This window comes from Columba livia, chromosome 2 (genome assembly GCF_036013475.1).
Source record: "Columba livia isolate bColLiv1 breed racing homer chromosome 2, bColLiv1.pat.W.v2, whole genome shotgun sequence".
NCBI lineage: Eukaryota > Metazoa > Chordata > Aves > Columbiformes > Columbidae > Columba > Columba livia.
Genome location: NC_088603.1, coordinates 127,507,808 through 127,524,923, shown reverse-complemented (window position 1 = coordinate 127,524,923; position 17,116 = coordinate 127,507,808). Strand labels below are relative to the sequence as shown.

The 17,116-nt window shown below is 39.3% G+C and overlaps 1 protein-coding gene across 13 annotated transcripts in view; it reads right to left on the bottom strand.

Moving 5' to 3' along the window:
* Positions 1 to 17,116, bottom strand: part of SULF1 (sulfatase 1) — a 124,570-nt gene that overhangs the window by 16,551 nt on the left and 90,903 nt on the right. For all 13 annotated transcript variants that reach the window (XR_010470613.1, XM_065053742.1, XM_065053739.1 and 10 more), the window contains 5 exons: positions 16,404 to 16,554; positions 15,260 to 15,435; positions 14,580 to 14,708; positions 14,250 to 14,306; positions 13,151 to 13,280 (listed from right to left, as the gene is read on the bottom strand). Coding sequence is in view for 12 of the 13 variants with exons in the window: in XM_065053742.1 (XP_064909814.1) it covers positions 13,151 to 13,280; positions 14,250 to 14,306; positions 14,580 to 14,708; positions 15,260 to 15,435; positions 16,404 to 16,554 (643 nt within the window). In the remaining variant the exon portion in view is untranslated. The remainder of the gene's footprint in view (positions 1 to 13,150; positions 13,281 to 14,249; positions 14,307 to 14,579; positions 14,709 to 15,259; positions 15,436 to 16,403; positions 16,555 to 17,116) is intronic.

Here is a 17,116-nt window from a genome sequence, read left to right as displayed (position 1 = left end):
GGTTGTAGCTGGCACTTGTAACACCCATCACAGGCTAAGAAGCCTGTGGTGATTTTGTCAGTTGTAGTGCGAATAACAATAGGAAGAACTAGAAATAGCGATGTTTATTTGTAATTTGAATATAGCTACAAATGACCATAATCCGGTGAGTTTTGTTCACTTATGCATCTTAAGCCACAATGACCAGGCTTTGTATACGAAACAAATGAGTTTGGCTGGATAGTGTAGAGAACAAAACTCAATAATGCTATTGGTAACTGGAACATTTTACTTGTAGTTTCAGCTAAGTTTCCCCGTAACGTGTCCTTTTTTGTTTCTGTGACAGAATAGAGTTTCTTTCTCTTGCCTCATTAATAATAGGAAGATGGATGCTAGTCCTAATGGAGTTCCCAACTTAATTTTTGAAATGGACACGAATATCAGAGCACGCACATTTCTTTAAGTCTCTTCCATTAACTAATGGCTGCTCTGGACTGTTTTGGGAGGTGCCGTCAACCTGACTGAAGAATGAAGAAAGAAAATAAAGCCTCAGGTAGATTTGCTGACCTGATAACCTGAGGAGTGAGCTGATGTGGCTCTGAACTGCAGCAGTGTGAGAGCACACATGGACTGAACTAAAAGCTGGATCCCAAGCCCAGAGCCCTTGCCTGTGGATCATCATGACTTCTATCCCAGAACAGTAAATCATGTGTAAAAGGCCATGGACTTGCACAAGTCTGATAGCTGCCTGACAAATTACACTCATGCCCAGAATTTCAGTGTAAACTTACACCTACAAACGACAAGGTGACTTTCTACAAGTAAAGGTGTCCAAGAGCTCTGACACTTTGCAGGGTTTTATTCTGCAATAGTGTACTTACTCTTCCTACCGCAGCAAAGAAGATTGTTACACGATAAGAAATGACTGCACCACTATATTTCCTGTGTGTATTTGGTACGTTACATTTATAAACATATGGCACTAGTTTTTAATGTTTCAAAAGCAACATTTGAAAGTAAAATAAGTATCCTCTTTACCTAACATTAATTATAGCAAGAGATTCCAGAAGTGGTTTCAATAGCCATGTAGATCACTTATAACAGTATTATGACTAACATTGAAACAGGACTTTTATGTGTCTAGTACAAGCCAATAATAGTTCTCTATTTAAAACAATGATTAAATGTGATTCAGTTAGTCTTTTTTTTCTTTTTTTTTTTAAATTTTACTTTGAAAAATATTGTTATAAAGATGCTTCACAATTCTAAGATGGAATTTTTAGACTAACTTTCCTGAATCTCTGCCCATGAGCAGGTACCATGCAGTAAGTCATAATGGTCCTTCTGCTCCAATTTGGATCTATAAAATGCATTAGGGCACATAAAAGAAGATTCTGACCGATGTGCTGTCCCTTCCCCTACCCTGTTTTCTACTTTCCTTCGCACTATGAATACTAAACTACTCTTTGAAATCCAGGACTATTAGATTCAGTTTCTAGGTCCCCATTTCCCCATCAGTAAAAAAATACTGGCACACGCACAAATTAAATATACCTCCATTAAATTTTAATTAGCATATGTTTTTTTATTTTCCCCATGTTTATCTTCCTTCTTGTAGTGATGTTTCACAAGACTCCTAAGCCGATTCACTGTTGTCATAGGAATATGGGATAGTCCTTGCTTCTGGCTCCATGCTGACTTAGGGACCCATGCACTGATATTTTTTTTCCCTCAGTAGGAGAAAAGAGGCCTAACTCAGAATTAGAAAAAAAAATAAACCAACAAGAAAAACAACAAAACCCAACAACTAGTGGAAGAAGAAAAGCAGGACCCTGTTATTTGTCTGCAACAAACTATTATACAATTTCAGTCATGTTGTAAAACTTAAGCTGGGTCAGCCTTTTTTCCCTGTCATTAACTCATCCTTTCTTTCTTTCTTTCTTCTCATTTTGTCACCTACCCTCCAGCAATTATTTCCCTCTCACCTATCAGCTCCCCACCTCTAGGTTTCCTTCTGCTTCAATTTAACTTCAGAGGAGAAGCAAACATGCAAGAGGGTCCTTAATACTCCCACACCAACAGAGTCCTGAAACTCTCCACCTGAGAGCTGGCGGGACAGTCTTGTTCTGAGGGGCTTTGCTGGTTTTACAGCCACCCCAAACCGAGCAGGGTATGCTCTGCAGATTCTCTTGAGGCTGGATCCGTATGTGCTGGCTGCCAGCTATTCCCACAGCCCTCCCTGCCTCTGGCAGCAAATTGCAGAGGCAGCTTAAGAGAGGCAGAGGTGTAAAAGGTTTGAGCATCCTCTGAGGAGTGGCCAAGGAGTTTAGGTTTGTCTAGTTTGAGAAAAGGAGGCTGAGGGGCAATCTCGTTGCTGTCTACAGCTTCCTGAGAAGGGGAAGTGGAGAGGGAGGTGCTGAGCTTTTCTCCCTGGTGCCCAGTGATAGGACACATGGGAATCATTCAAAGCTGAGGCAGGGGAGGTTCAGACTGGACATTACGAGGCATTTCTTTACTGAGAGGGTGGTCAAACACTGGAATAGGCTTCCTAGAGAGGTGGTCAATGCCACAAGTCTGTCAGTGTTAAGGAGGCATTTGGACAGTGCCTGCCACAACATAGTTTAACTTGCGGTCAGCCCTGAAGTGGTCAGGAAGTTTAACTAGATGATCATTGTAGGTCCCTTCTATCTGAAATATTCTATTCTGATCATTGTAGGTCCCTTCTATCTGAAATATTCTATTCTATTCTATTCTATTCTATTCTATTCTATTCTATTCTATTCTATTCTATTCTATTCTATTCTATTCTATTCTTATTCTTATTCTATTCTTATTCTATTCCTTTCCATTCTACCCTATTCATTCAGAAGCTCAGGCTGTTTTAACTGCTGCCAAACCTGAAGTTTAAACATGTAAGTATGCGTACTTGCTCCATGGTGGGCAGGCAAGCACTGGACTGCAGCAAGAGCTTTTCCTCAGATGATGTCATTGGCATGATACATTTTCTTCTCGGGGTAGAAGTTTGCCCTTATAAAGTCATTTCAAAGGCAGAGGGGAGCAAATGGGATGGTTAGAAGGGTATTATTTGTATTGGTGGCTTTGCTTTGTGCTGCTACTGGCAGGGCTCCAATTGCAACTTAGGGCTGCATGAGCAAGACAACAGCATATGGCTTCAAAACTACCCAGAGTCTCAGTTTCCTGCTATTAATCAGTTTGTGCCACAGCCTTAAACTTAAATAAGTCTATTTCATTAGTGAATATAAATACAGCATAAAATATATATTCAGCATGAATCATTGTGATGTGCTGCACTGTCTATATCCACTTAAGCAGGATTTGAAACCAAGTTTGTTTGTGACAGCTTTGAGAGAGTTGCTGCCCTCCTATATAGAGGGGAAATTAATAAGACAATTCATGAAAGGTGTCTTAACCATAGGCAAGATAAGAGTTTCTATCAAACGTAATTACTTGGTATCTGCTGTAGACAATGTTAAACATCTTGTCAGATTTTATCACAAAAATATAAAACCCTGAAAAACATGCAACTGGAAATATAACATGGCGACAATATTTTTACAGGTGCTTTTTCATTTTGGTAATGTATGACTGACTTTGAGTATTATTGCTCACCCTAGGGAATGTCAAGGCATGAAAAGGAAGACTTCATGAATTTAAACATGTCCTCAAGATCTCATTTCCCTTTTTTCCTGTTTCAAAAGGTATGATTAAAATTTGAAAACAGTTTAGATGAAAATACCATCATGGGCTGCATATGTGTATACCATTTTCCTCCCTTAGCAGTAACCAGATCAGGATGAGTGTCAGGGGACATGATGTGACAATACTAGTAAGGGAGTCTGGTTTAGGGCTGTGCTGCCACAATAAGAATGGAGTCCTGTTTTTGCTTTCTCTCTGCCATTTGAAGAGGGCATGTCACACAGCATATTGAAAAGTGCCAGGTAATTAGTTGGCTATGGTAAACAGCACAGAGGAGCAGCAGTTTATTTCTGCTGAACTGGAGCTGAATACAGTGAAATTTTTACAGCCTAAGGCCGTGTCCTCTACACGTTCCCACAGAGCAGTTATGAACCTTGGTCCTGACTGAAGCCCCTAAATGCTCCTGGAAATATTAATCTTTGTTGTTACATCTCAGCAGTATTTGAATATTGTGTGTGATTGCAGCTGTTTAACAGAGATGGTGTGCTAGGTTCACTCAGGGGATATGGAATTGCTGCATTTTTGTGGAACAAAAATCTCTTCCTTCATTTTAGAGCTGGATTGATGCTGTCTATAAGGGAAGAACCCAATTTTTGCAGCACTTCCTCATAACTGGACCACTTTCTATTGAATCATGCACAGATCCAGAGTCTGCCGATATGAATATATTCAAAGATGATTATTTATATACAGCCTTACTCCCTGAGAAAGTGTTCCTGAAAAGTGCAATGGTCAGTGATTCAACAGGTAGGGGAGCAATTTGTCCTATAATAACTGATGTAATATAGAGGAAAATGTATGACAGACTTCAGAAATATACTAAGTTAAATGCACAGGGATAGAACTGGAGAAAAAAAAGAATGAAGACATTGATCAGTGCATAACATAAATAACTATATCAAAATTGCCAATTTTGAGCTACTTCACAGCGTTTAAGAAATGGAAGGGAGAGAAAATAGCCTAGGAAGTTTACAGACTACACAATTCCACATTCTTGATGTACAGATAAGATTGATTTTAAGTGTCACAGTTACAGCAGTTCTCTAGTTTATAAAAAATGCATGGACTGCATTGCCAGCTCTAGAGGGGTAGGCACTTAGGTCAAGACATCAAATATTTCACCTCCACCAAATCTATTAGGTTGTCTGCAGTTACCACTCAACATCAACAGATTTCTGTTATTATTCAGTAAATGTCAACTCTCAGGCACGAACAAATAGGAGCCAATCAAAAGGATAAATTTAGTCTTGCAGTTATAAAAAGCAATAATGATAGTAAGCTAGTCATATACATTTAATTTGCAGAAGACTTAGTTTATACTATATTTCACTGGATACTTTAAGACAAAAACTCTGTAAAAAAAGAACTTCGAAGTACTACTGCAGAAAGTGCTAGAAATAATTATTGCATAATCTATGTTTTCTGTCTAAACATTTTTGGTACACAAAATTGCTTTTTAAGACACCATTCTAGCAAAATTCTTTCTGTTAGAGAACACTGGTAAAATGGTGGTAAGAATGCTGAACACAGTCATGCATTGAAAGAGATGAAACCAGCGATCTTCCTGGACTGGAATAACTCTGGATTTTATCCAGAATAGGGCTGGTATTTTAGATTAAGAATTGCATAAGTTTGAAGAATTTTCAAATCTGAGAATGCCTGCCCACTGTTTAACAGGAAACTTAAATATTTAGGCTGAAATCTGAAATATTTATGCTGAAATTTGAAATAACATGCTTTGAAGGATTATTTTTAGAGATAAAGGGACTCATCTTCATATCTGGTTTTAACTCATAAGCAGAATTGTATTTTAATAAGAAATATCATAATTTTTGGCAATTCCTATGAATTCTTGAGCAACTAAGTTGCAGGCATGATTCTGTCAACTCTGAAGGATGACTCTGGAGGGTTTAAAATGAGCAATATCTGCAAGAGCTGTTTGCGAAAACACTGAAGTATGTACTTAGTTTTAAGCATATAACTGGTCCCAAACATATGCTTCCAGTAAAACCTGTGTAGAGATGCTCTGCTGAATTATTACCAAGAAAAGGTGGTGTCAAGGGGCAGATGGCAAAGAAGAGCCAGCTTTGAACAGATGTTCTGGTAAAACAGGTTGATCGCCAGTATCTTTCAGCTTCTGCAGGTGTCAGGGGGTTGTTCTGAAACCAGGAGGATCCATGAGTGATGTTTATACACTATATCATAATTTTAATTGGGTTTTAGTGGGTGCTTGGGGTCTGGCTGTCAGTTGCTGGCCAGCCATCTGACATTTCTGGCCAGCTCTTACCAGCTTATGTGTTTTTATTCATACTCCACAGTTGGTCATAAAGCTGACCTTTACAAATGTATGGTCTGTGATATTTATTTTATGAGAACATAGATACTTGAGCCAAACCAGGCTGCACCTAATAAGCCCCACTCTAATTTCCTTTACAATATTATCTGTAAGTTGATTGATGGCAAGTGTTCTTTTAGCATTACAAATAGACATGCTTTCGAATGAATGCTGATATAATGTATTAAATACGAAAAAGAACAATAAAATTAAATTCTTATGCTGGACTTTTCAACGATGAAGGATGCGTGTGAGACAACAAGTATGTATAGACTACATAACATGCTCTTTGGATCAGAGCCAGAAGGATCTTGCACATTTACCACAAAGCTGATGCGTGGATTCAGCAACATGTCTCCAGTGACTACCTGTATAGCCTCAAATCACTGTAAAATACATTGAATCATCGAACAGAATCACGAAATTGTAAGAATCATTTCAGTTGGAAGAGACACCCAAGATCATTGAGTCCAACCGTTCATCTAACTCTGGCACTAAACCATGTCCCTAAGAATCTCATCTAAACGCCTTTTAAACACCTTCAGGGATGGTGACTCCACCACTTCCCTGCACAGCCTGTTCCAGTGTCTGACAACCCTTTCTGTGAAGAATTTTTTCCTAATATCCAATCTGAATCTCCCCTGATGCAACTTGAAGCCATTTGCCCTTGTCCTATCACTTGCTGCTTGGGAGAAGAGACCAACCCCCTCCATGCTACAACCTCCTTTCAGGTAGTTCTAGACAGCGATAAGGTCTCCCCTCAGCCTCCTTTTCTCCAGGCTAAACAGCCCCAGTTCCCTCAGCTGCTCCTCATCAGACTTGTGCTCCAGATCCCTCACCAGCTTTGTTGCCCTTCTCTGAACTCTCTCTAGACAGAGACCTCTCTATTGAGTCCTAATCTAACTAAAATCTCAGTCTTCAGGCATATTCTCCAAAAGGAACATTATTTCTTTAGGGTGCTTTTGGGATACACTTCCTCAGGAGGAAACACAATATTCTGCATCTCTAAAGTTGAAGTACATGAAAAAAGAGCACAAGGAAGGTTAGTGGCTAGAGATACCTTTCTATCTTGGTTTGAGTTCACAGGCCTGCATGTCATACCAACACGGGCAGCACGATGCATTTTTCTGTTCTGCCCACTGTCAATGCTCATTGGAGCTGGCATCAGAGTACAGATCTTTACAAGTTTCAGACCTTTGCTGTTCACAAACTGTCAGGTAGTGCCGAGCAGATGGTAGGAGATGTATGCCCATAAAACAAACAGCCCTGTGTCTGGGTTTCATTGCTTCATTGCTGAGTCATTCAACCTAAGAGCTGCAATTTTAAACACAAAGCTTCACAGTCCTCATTTTGGGAGGGTGGCTGCTTTTTTTTTTTTTTTTTTAACCCCTGTTGGGAAAATTTTAAAATAATGTTGTGGTTTGTGTAAGTTTTGTAAGAGGAAAAAAACCTGCATGTTTGGCTATGGATTTGATACTGATTATAAATAATGGATTGAACAGTACACTGGAGACACCCAGCCTATCAGTCGCAAGAGCTTGAAAGGTAACTGCTATCTGGGAAACAGTGCTAAGTCCCAGAAGTCAAAATTATGCCTCAGGAAAATTCCTATGACTCAGACTGGTAGAGAGAAAAAGAACAAATACTTATGAATTAACTCAACTCATTAATTACACGTTTAGGTAAGGCAAGAGAGAAAGAAAAAGTAGAAATGAAAACACAGTTAACATATTTGCTAAGTATCCAGAAGAATTTCATGAGTGAGAAGATGGAGTGAGTTCAACAAAAATAACCTGCCAGAGGATTTAAGAGCAGCTTGCCTCTAAACCTCCTGAACTAACATATATTCTCATCTCAGGTTGTTTCAGTGGAAATGTGAGAGGAGATTTGTGTCATGATAAGGTTGTATTATCCAGAGAAACATTTGTTCACATGCTATTATTTCTGCTCTATTGGAAAAATAACAAAGTTTTAGTTAAAAGTTTGTACTGATTGTTTCCCGTCTTAAAAGAACAGCAAGATTAGCAATGTTGCAGATGAACAGATATTTCTATACTGTGTACCTTATTACAGTAAAGCTGAGAGGGGAAATATGTATCCAGGAAATATAAATAAAACCTGAAAACCATTTAAGTGCTAAAACCCATCAATAGTCACTACTAAACCAACAGGGCTCAATCAGGTGACCTCAGTAAGTTACACAGCATAAACTGGTGACAAATTTGGCATATAAACTATGAAGGAAACCTCTTGCTCCCATCATAATTTCTTGAGCGCTCTCTGCAATGTGCAAGAGGGACCGTAAAGGAAAATTTTATGCTGCCCCAAGGCCCAGAGCTGAGCAGAGAGCCCACCCTGCTGCTGCTCCCTTTGCAGGGCGAGCGAACCTGGCCTGGGTGTGATGGGACCGGCTGAGCTGTGGGTGAGTGCAGGTCAACAGCTGGGTCACGGCGGGAGACGAAACCTAGTCTGTATCCAAATATGATACTGGCAAGTGACTCATAACTCACAAGATGGACCAAACTAACAGCACTTCCCAAGCTAATGAAGCTGAAGAGGAGAAAGAAAACATGAAATCCTCAAGTCCAGCTATTAAGCAAGCAAAAAACTGAGAGCATGAGCAGTTGCTGGAAGGAACATCTGGAGGTCATTTAGTCCAATCTCCTCCTCAAAGCAGGAACAACATTATTAGGTTTTGAAAGTACCCCTGGATGGACCTTCCACAGCCTCTTTGGGCTCCAGAGTTTAACTACTCTCATGGTAACTCTTATGGTAACTCTTTTTTTTTTTTTTTTTTTTTTTTTTCCACACACCTTGTCAGACTTTCCCTTGCTGCAACTTGTCTATTACTTACAGGCCTTTTGCTGTGCACCTCCAAGAAGTGCCTGGGTCTGTCTTCTCTTTAATTAGCCATTAGTTAGTTGAAGGAAGCAATTAGATTCTCCCTTCCCCTTCCATTCTCCCGGCTAAACAAACCTCTGTCCCTCCTCAGTACTTCCTGACTATCTCTGGAGTCCTCCACTGGACATGCTCCAGCTTGACAAAGTCCCTCTGCTACTGGAGGTCCCAACCTGAACACGGCACTCCAGCTGCAGCCCACAAGCACCATGGAGAGGCCAAGACTCACTTCCCACTACCTGTTGGCTCTGCTCTTGCTAATGCACCTCAGCAGGCGTGGTCCTCTCCTCCGCAAGAGCTCGCTGCTGACCCAAGGGGATGACTATACAAACATAAACATGAACGTATCCATGCAGTCATGCACATCTCTTCTGATAAGCTCTCAGGGAGGTGAGGGAGCTTTTGGAAAGTGTTCTTCCATAAAGGGGATTAGGAAAAAATAACAAGGGGAGGATGCTCTACAAAAAAAGTGATGCAATCTGTCAATGGTGTTGAAAAATTTAAGTTAAAAAAAATCATGCTGAAAGTAGTTTAACTGAGATTTGTGTAGGCATTTACTAACTATTTTTTCATAATGAAACAAAACCTTTTTTTTTTTGGTAACCCATAAGCCTTACTGATTTGCAGCTAAATGTAATCTATAATCTAAATTTCTTATCTCTTTTTGGCAAGCAGTCACTTAGAACTTAAAAAATATGGAATAATCATAACAATTATACAGATGTTTAATATTTTCTTTTTTATATTGCTATATTTATCTACTTTTGGATAGACATTGTGCATAGAAAAAACTGAAATTTGGAAACTTTCAATTAAAAAAGGTTTGTTTTGTTTTTTTGTTTTGTTTTGGTTTTTTGTTGTTTTTTTTTTTTGTTTGTTTATTTGTTTTTTTAAATTGAGAAGTTACTTATTAAATAGAAAATAAGCTGAAACAATTCTTTTCCTGAGTATATCCCTGGAGATTTTGGAACTAGCAGGTCTCAGGATCACACCTCGTTTTAATACAGGAAAAACAAATTTTCTTCTTTTTCAACTCCCAATTGTGTTCTCTGTTTCAACTGAACTAGTTATTGACTGAAGTAAATTAAAATTAAGAACAAGCTTTAAATGTACTAGACAGTAAATTGGTGTATTAATTCACCAAATGCTTATTCTTAGTTTCAGACATTTAGCAGCAACTTCCCACAGACCAGTAATTTCATTATTTAAAAATCTGTCAGCGATCAGTCATTCTGCGAAGGCAATTTTAATTTAAGTGATGTTAACTGCGACCGATAAGAGTAAATGTAGGAAGTGTTATAAACCTCCATAATTAAAATGAAGATTTTTTTAATATATTCACCTACATAATTTAAATTAAAGATACTAATCTCAAAAGATAAAACAAAGTTAAGACACACATAACAGTATTTCCTTTTTCGCTCTTCCAAGAGGTGTAAAATGACTGGGGAAAATCTGCTGGAGGAGGCCCATATTAAACTGCGATTCCTCATATTGTACATCAGAAACGATCGGGGTGAAAGTAAAATTATTTGGCCTATTAACTTTTAATTTTCTTTAAGAACATTTCTACTTGGAAAAAATCCTGCAGACACTTATTTCACACTGCAATGCCTTGTTGATGTTCATGTTGTTTCCAATGCCACTTTTTAAATTCCCACCCTTTCTATTCTACAGTGACTTCTCTGTAGGCACTGCACATCACCTGTCCCTCAGAGAGAAACTGCCCTTGCTCTGGCTGACGGGAGGTTTCTGTACAGAATCACAGAATCATAGAATAATTTCATTTGGAAGAGACACTCAGGATTACTGAGTCCAACCATAACCTAACCTAACTGTAGTAATAAACCATATCCCCAAGAACCTCATCTAAACACCTTTTAAACACCTCCAGGGATGGTGACTCCACCACTTCCCTGGGCAGCCTGTTCCAATGCCTGACAACCCTTTCTGTGAAGAATCTTTTCCTAATATCCAGTCTGAACCTCCCCTGACACAACTTGAGGCCATTTTCTCTTGTCCTATCACTTGTTACTTGGGAGAAGAGACCAACCCCCTCCATGCTACAACCTCCTTTCAGGTAGCTGTAGACTAGTGATAAGGTCTCTCCTCAGCCTCCTTTTCTACAGGCTAAACAGCCCCAGTTCCCTAAGCCACTCCTCATAATACCTGTGCTCCAGGCACAGTTACTTTTGGCATCCTGGCAAAAAAGCCTTCTGGATGTTAAAAGTATCCAGAACAACCTTGGTCTCTTTGTTTAAACAAATAATTTGTATACACTGATGGCTAGGTCTGAAAACGGATCTTAAAAAGGTCACTTAAGTCCTGCATTTCATTCAGCCATGAAGGATGACTACCAGGATCTGTGGAGCTGATGTATCTTCAGCATTTAAAGGACCTTGATGGGAGTTTGTAGGTGTGAGAGCCACTAGTAAACACCATTGCTCTTGTAAGCGCTGTGCTGGCTCACGGCCTTCTCCCTCCGTCCTTTGTTCAAACAGGATTCACCAATATGGAATGGAAAGACAAGTCTACTGTGGTGGGCGGGCAACAGGGCTGTGAGCAATGTTTTCTACTGCTCCAGGTATGAGATCTGGTCGGGACACTTAACATTTTCTATTTATGTGTAGAAAAGTAAAGTTATTCCAAACCTGGATTTTGGCATAAGAGGTAATAAATATAAGAAATAATTGCAAAGATAATATTTTTGTATTTTAAAACTAAACATTTTAGCGTCTAACAGTCTAAATTACTCCATTGATCTCCTTTTGCGTCTATAAAAATGTTCAGTTTTTCACATTTAATCTGTGTTTACAATGGCAATGTCTGAACCCCTGAAAACTTTGCCCTTGGGTGAGACTGCAGTATTGTGTATATCCCTTCAAAAGTGGCTGCGTTTAAGGAGCATGTGTGAGGTGAGAGCTGCGGCAGAGGACCTCACCGAGGACGTGCCAACCAAAACATATTCCAGTCAAATCTGGGGTTAACCAAGATTTACTGAAACACTAGGCTCTAATGAAGGAGAAAAGGAAAGGTAGGGATGGAACATTTCTCTAAGTGAGCGGGTTCTCCTCAGCACCGTCCAGTTTGCTGTGTGGACCTCTACCTGCCCTGGGCGAAGCACCATGGGTGGCTGCAAATGGAAGCGGAGCACAGTAGGTCTTTATGCTCTCATGCAAAACAGCTCACCAATATCTCAGCGCCAGGCCTATGGCTGGCTGCAGTGGTCTGAGCAAACATCTGAGGGAAAGGCGAAAGCGCATGCCTGGAGAAATCGCCTCACACTCCTCAGGGAAGGTGTGTGGGGACAGGGATGGAGGCGAAGGACGGCAGAGCAGGCAGGACCTGCCGTCTGGGGCCGCCAGCGTGTGCCTGCTTGGAGGTGGTGTCAGTGGGAAGACATACAGCTCCTTTCCATATCTCCCCAGTAAATTCATCTTTGTACATTACCGTAGGTATAGCATTAATTCAGAGTGGACGGAAGAGAATTTAGAGTCAGGCTCACTTTTTCTTATTAGCTCCGTTCCTGTACATGCACTACAGAGCTGCAGGTGTAAGAATACTAGTCAGGGGTGCAGTAACTTCTGGTTTTACGAGCAGGCAATTAGACCTTTGTATCAGAGTCAGGCATTATACTGAAATCATTAAGGCCAAGAGAAGAAAAAGTAACGCTTGGGTATGGATATAACTGTCTGAATCCTCACAGCAACCTGAAACAGCAAGTGCTTCTGGGCAAGGGGACTCTTCTGTTAAAAGTGTTTCAATAAGTAACACAGCATGACGATTACCAAGTGTGTTGTCCAGTTGTTCATCCCAGCAAATGAAATCATGTGTAACCATAGAACTAACCGGTTTGCTTCAGTAATTCTGAATTAGCCCAGCGAGTACAAGCTTTCCTCTTCAAAAAGATCTCTCCATTATTCGTCATTGTAATTGAATTATCTTGTGTATTTAGCAATACACTGAATTAGAGAAAAAGTATTTATCTAATGTTATATTTAAGCATGGGAGTTTTACCATAAGCCCTGTACTGAGACAGCAAACTAAGGAACAGCTCTCCAATGCCTTAAATTGGATCATTGCTTAGAGCAATTTGCATCCAGTTTTCTTTGCTCTGGAGATATTCAGAATAACGTCAAATTCTTCGAACTCTTTTGACCTCTAATGAAAAATACTTACTTCCCTGTGGCACACAGAAGATTGTAGTTGTTTGTGGCTTACCTGTCCAGGTTGTTCACAGGCTGTCTGGTATCTTGCTTGTTGGCATAATTCCTTTACTCTCTCATATTTTGGTAGTTGATTAGACTGCTGAGTGTTTTTGTTGGTTTCCTCCTTCTTGCGTAGAAATTTGCTTTAAAAAAATACAGTTTAATATTTTAGATATATTCTTCTAAATTCTGGAGATTATGGATTCAACTAGAAAAGCAAAGCTACTTGAAGATTTCTGTTACTGACCTTCAGTGTAGGTCATGTAGTGAAAAAAGGCTCAGGTGATTTGCCGGAAATTACCCAAAGAGAAATAAAGGTTGCTGAAATATGTCTAACTGGTACAGTTCAGCACCATTCATACATAAATGTATGGTCTTTCACAAAGCAAAATGCTGAAGCTGTACTTGCTTGGTTGAAAAGCCCAGCTGAAAAGACTACAAGGCTTCCATGCTCATCCAGCACTAGTTTGGCCATATCTTATATATTACAATGTGTCTTATATGCACTGTTTTGTACTACATCACACAAGATTTCCATAATCTGTAAAGCTATACACTGCCACAAGGAAATTGCTGTAAAATTTTTACCCAGAGAAATTTTTCACAGCAGTAATTGGCAAGGTGCAAGGATGTAAAGAAATGAAAGAAGAAATGAAAAGAGGAGCAGTTATAGTCATAAATCTCATTTACACGTAAATCTTTTCTGAATTAGAATAAAAATGAAGAATGCTTCCAATATGTGATGGAAAATAGAAAATCATTTGATATGAGGACTCTGCAGAGCTGGATTTGAAAGAGAGATTTGGAAAGAAAATTAGTTAGATGATGACATAAGTGGTCACAAGTACAATGTTAGAGGAAAAGAAGGTATAGGCTACAAGAGCTGCCAGAAAAGCATGCTTCCAAGCATGAGGTAGAGACTGGGGAGCACAGCAGCTTGCAAAGCCAGTGGTGGGAAACTAAGAAACAAGTCAGGCCTGTAAGTTTGCTTGCAAATTTTACTACTTTGCTAGCCATAAAAAGGAAGAGGAAGTAGCAGAAAGGAGAGCATGTACAGGAGAGTGTTCCCAGCAGGCAGGCTCTCTCCAGACTCTCTCACCCCTAATAATTACCCTCTTTCCACCAGAAATGTGTCACGCCAAATTTTGGTCTTCTTGTTTGTTCGAAACCTGAAAGCAAAATAATAATATTTACTGCTAGCACCTATGTATAGCACTGCTAGTATTAACAACTTATTTAAAAAAACCCCGAACACCTCTCTGCTTATCTATACCTGCAATTTTATAGATATGCTATTTAAGAGACTCTTCCAATGTGAAAGCTGTTGTTGGCATGACACGGATCATTTTCATAGAATCTCTTTTTCCACTCAGCTGTTGATTTACTTAGGTGTTTCCTTCTGAACTGGCTAAAAAAAAAAAAATTAATATGTTGGTACCCACCTGTTTCCTGGTCTCTCCAAGTCCAGAAGCTTTAGGACAGATTTGCCATCCATATCTGGAGGCGTGTCAAGTCCTGCTATATCCAGAATCGTCGGAGCAAGATCAATATTCAGAACTATCTGAGGCACTCTGCAAATCAGCAGAAAAGGTCATAGTTGTCATGTGTTCAATATGTAAGTCTTCACATTCTCTTGGAAATAGAACGGTAATTAATGTTTATCAGGGCTTTGAAGTTGTGAAGCTGTATAGAAACACTAAGTTTAGAAAATCCTCTTTGAAAGCTACAGTTCTGAGAATGACAGGCCAGTACTGCACACTGTCGTCACAAAGAAAAAGAGAAGCACAATAAAACAAGAAGGTGAAGTAGCCACACTACTCTTATCTCATTGACAATGAGAGCATGATGCCATCAATTCTGCTAAACCAGAAGGTGAACACCTACTTTCTAAAAGCAAACCCCAAAGCCTTTCCCTACTGGGCTACATATTAAACAACTTTCTCACTCGTGTTGTAATTTACAATATGCAAAATTAAATATATGACTCTTTTTTAGGAGCCATTGCTCTCTAATAATTAGGGCATCCTTCATGAAATGAAACTAGACAGAGTGATAATTACATTTGCTTAGAAACATTTTACATTAGGTTCAACAGCTGTGCTAGAGACATAAGAGAACATACACTGATCCCGGCTCTACACTTGGACCACGAATAAAGAAAGGAACTCGAATATCAAAGTCATATGGCATTGACTTCCCCTTGACCAGTCCGAACTGCCCGATATGGTAACCATGGTCAGCAGTGTAAATAATGTAGGTATTCTCCAGTTCTCCCATCTCTGCAAGCATTTGGTATAACTGCAACACAGCATAGGAAAACTCCGAATTAAATGTAGTAAAACATGTTTTGTGCATAACCATCATGTATAATGATTTATTTACATGCTTAAATTCACAGAACAAAAAAAGACATCAATGAGGTTGTTGAAACAGACATTCTGGGGATTGACATTTTAAAATCTCTTATCTACTGTTCTGCTGAAAAAATCAAGTTCAATTTCACATTTGACAGAGGGTAATATTAAATAGGTCCAGAAAATTAGAATAGCAAAATATGATAATACTAGTGTAGTTGCATTAGTATGTCCAAAAGTCATTGTGTGCTGAAACACAGCTTGGGAAAAAAGGGTCTGCTACAGCTTTAGGGTAAGTGGTACTCAGATTTGATTTACTGTGTTAGTCTAAAACTTTCTCATTCCTTATAGTTGTGGGCTTGGGAAAAGGTTGTAAATTTTTATTCAAGTTTAAAGAAATCTCTCTAGGGGAAGATCTTTTGTCATGGTACTTGATTTTGGAACAAAAAGTCACGCAAAGTAAGGCTAATAGTTCATGTATCACGTTATTTATAATTAGCTGTACACTACATTGCCTAACTTCTGCAAACACTAGCAGACTGACACCTGAGTTGCTGTGGTTTGCCAATTCCCAGATTTCAGCTGAAGGACAAACTGTGAAGGGAGTACATTTATCCATATGTATACACAGGTGATGCATATTTTCTTAATACCAGGCTTTATATTAGGCCCAGTGACTTTTCCCTTAAAAGAAATTAATCAGCTTATTCACTCAGTAATTAAGAGAAGCAATCAAGGACCCTGGCACTACGTTGCAGAGAACCAGAATTCATTTCTACTGGGAATATGTGGAGTAATTATTTGTAGCCCAAGAGCTTTCCCAAGGCTGTGGTTGGTGAAGATAAAGAAGGAATTAATTTACTTTTGTTACAGACTAATAAGAATGTATTTGCAGTAGTTTCTTGGACTCACTCTTTCCATAGAGTCGTCGACTGACATCAGGGTCTGAAGTCTTTTGCGCTGCAAGACATTTGTAAACTCCATGTGGATAGGCAGCATGGGCCCTGTGTACTGCATGATCCAGTGCTTATCCATGTTTGGTGCATAGTTATAGCTTGGAGTGCTGGGAAGAAAAGAAATGATCTGAAAAGTTGTGCAGCATCACAGGCATCAGAGGAAGGTGGGAACTCCTCTAACACAGGAATAGCCAACAACCAGTTAAATCACAAATTCCATGTGGTATCTGGCGTTTCTAATGTCATCTATCAAGGAACCTCACTGCAGTGGTTTCCAAGCTTCATCATTTCCTAAAAAAATTTTAACTACTTGTTTTCTGAGCTTTCTTTGAAGCTCAAAGACCACTACCAGATCCATGCTAATATTTGGGATATGCCAAAATGTATTTCTCAAACAAATCTAGAAAAACGAAGGAAGTCAGAGATCAAAGATGACTACTCCTTAGTATTAAGGTAAATTGCTCTGATGCTGTCACTGGGGACTTTCCCTTTATATTAGCACAAGTTAAATGAAACTCACAAGAAAGATATTTTCCTGTGGGATGAAGAAATGTGGTAGTCAGTACAAAGAACAGCAACAATTGAGTTATCAGGTTTCAAGATACCCCAAAGAGCGAGAGCACTGACTTTTTTCCCTTCCCCCTCACTAAAGGTGAGCACATGCATTGC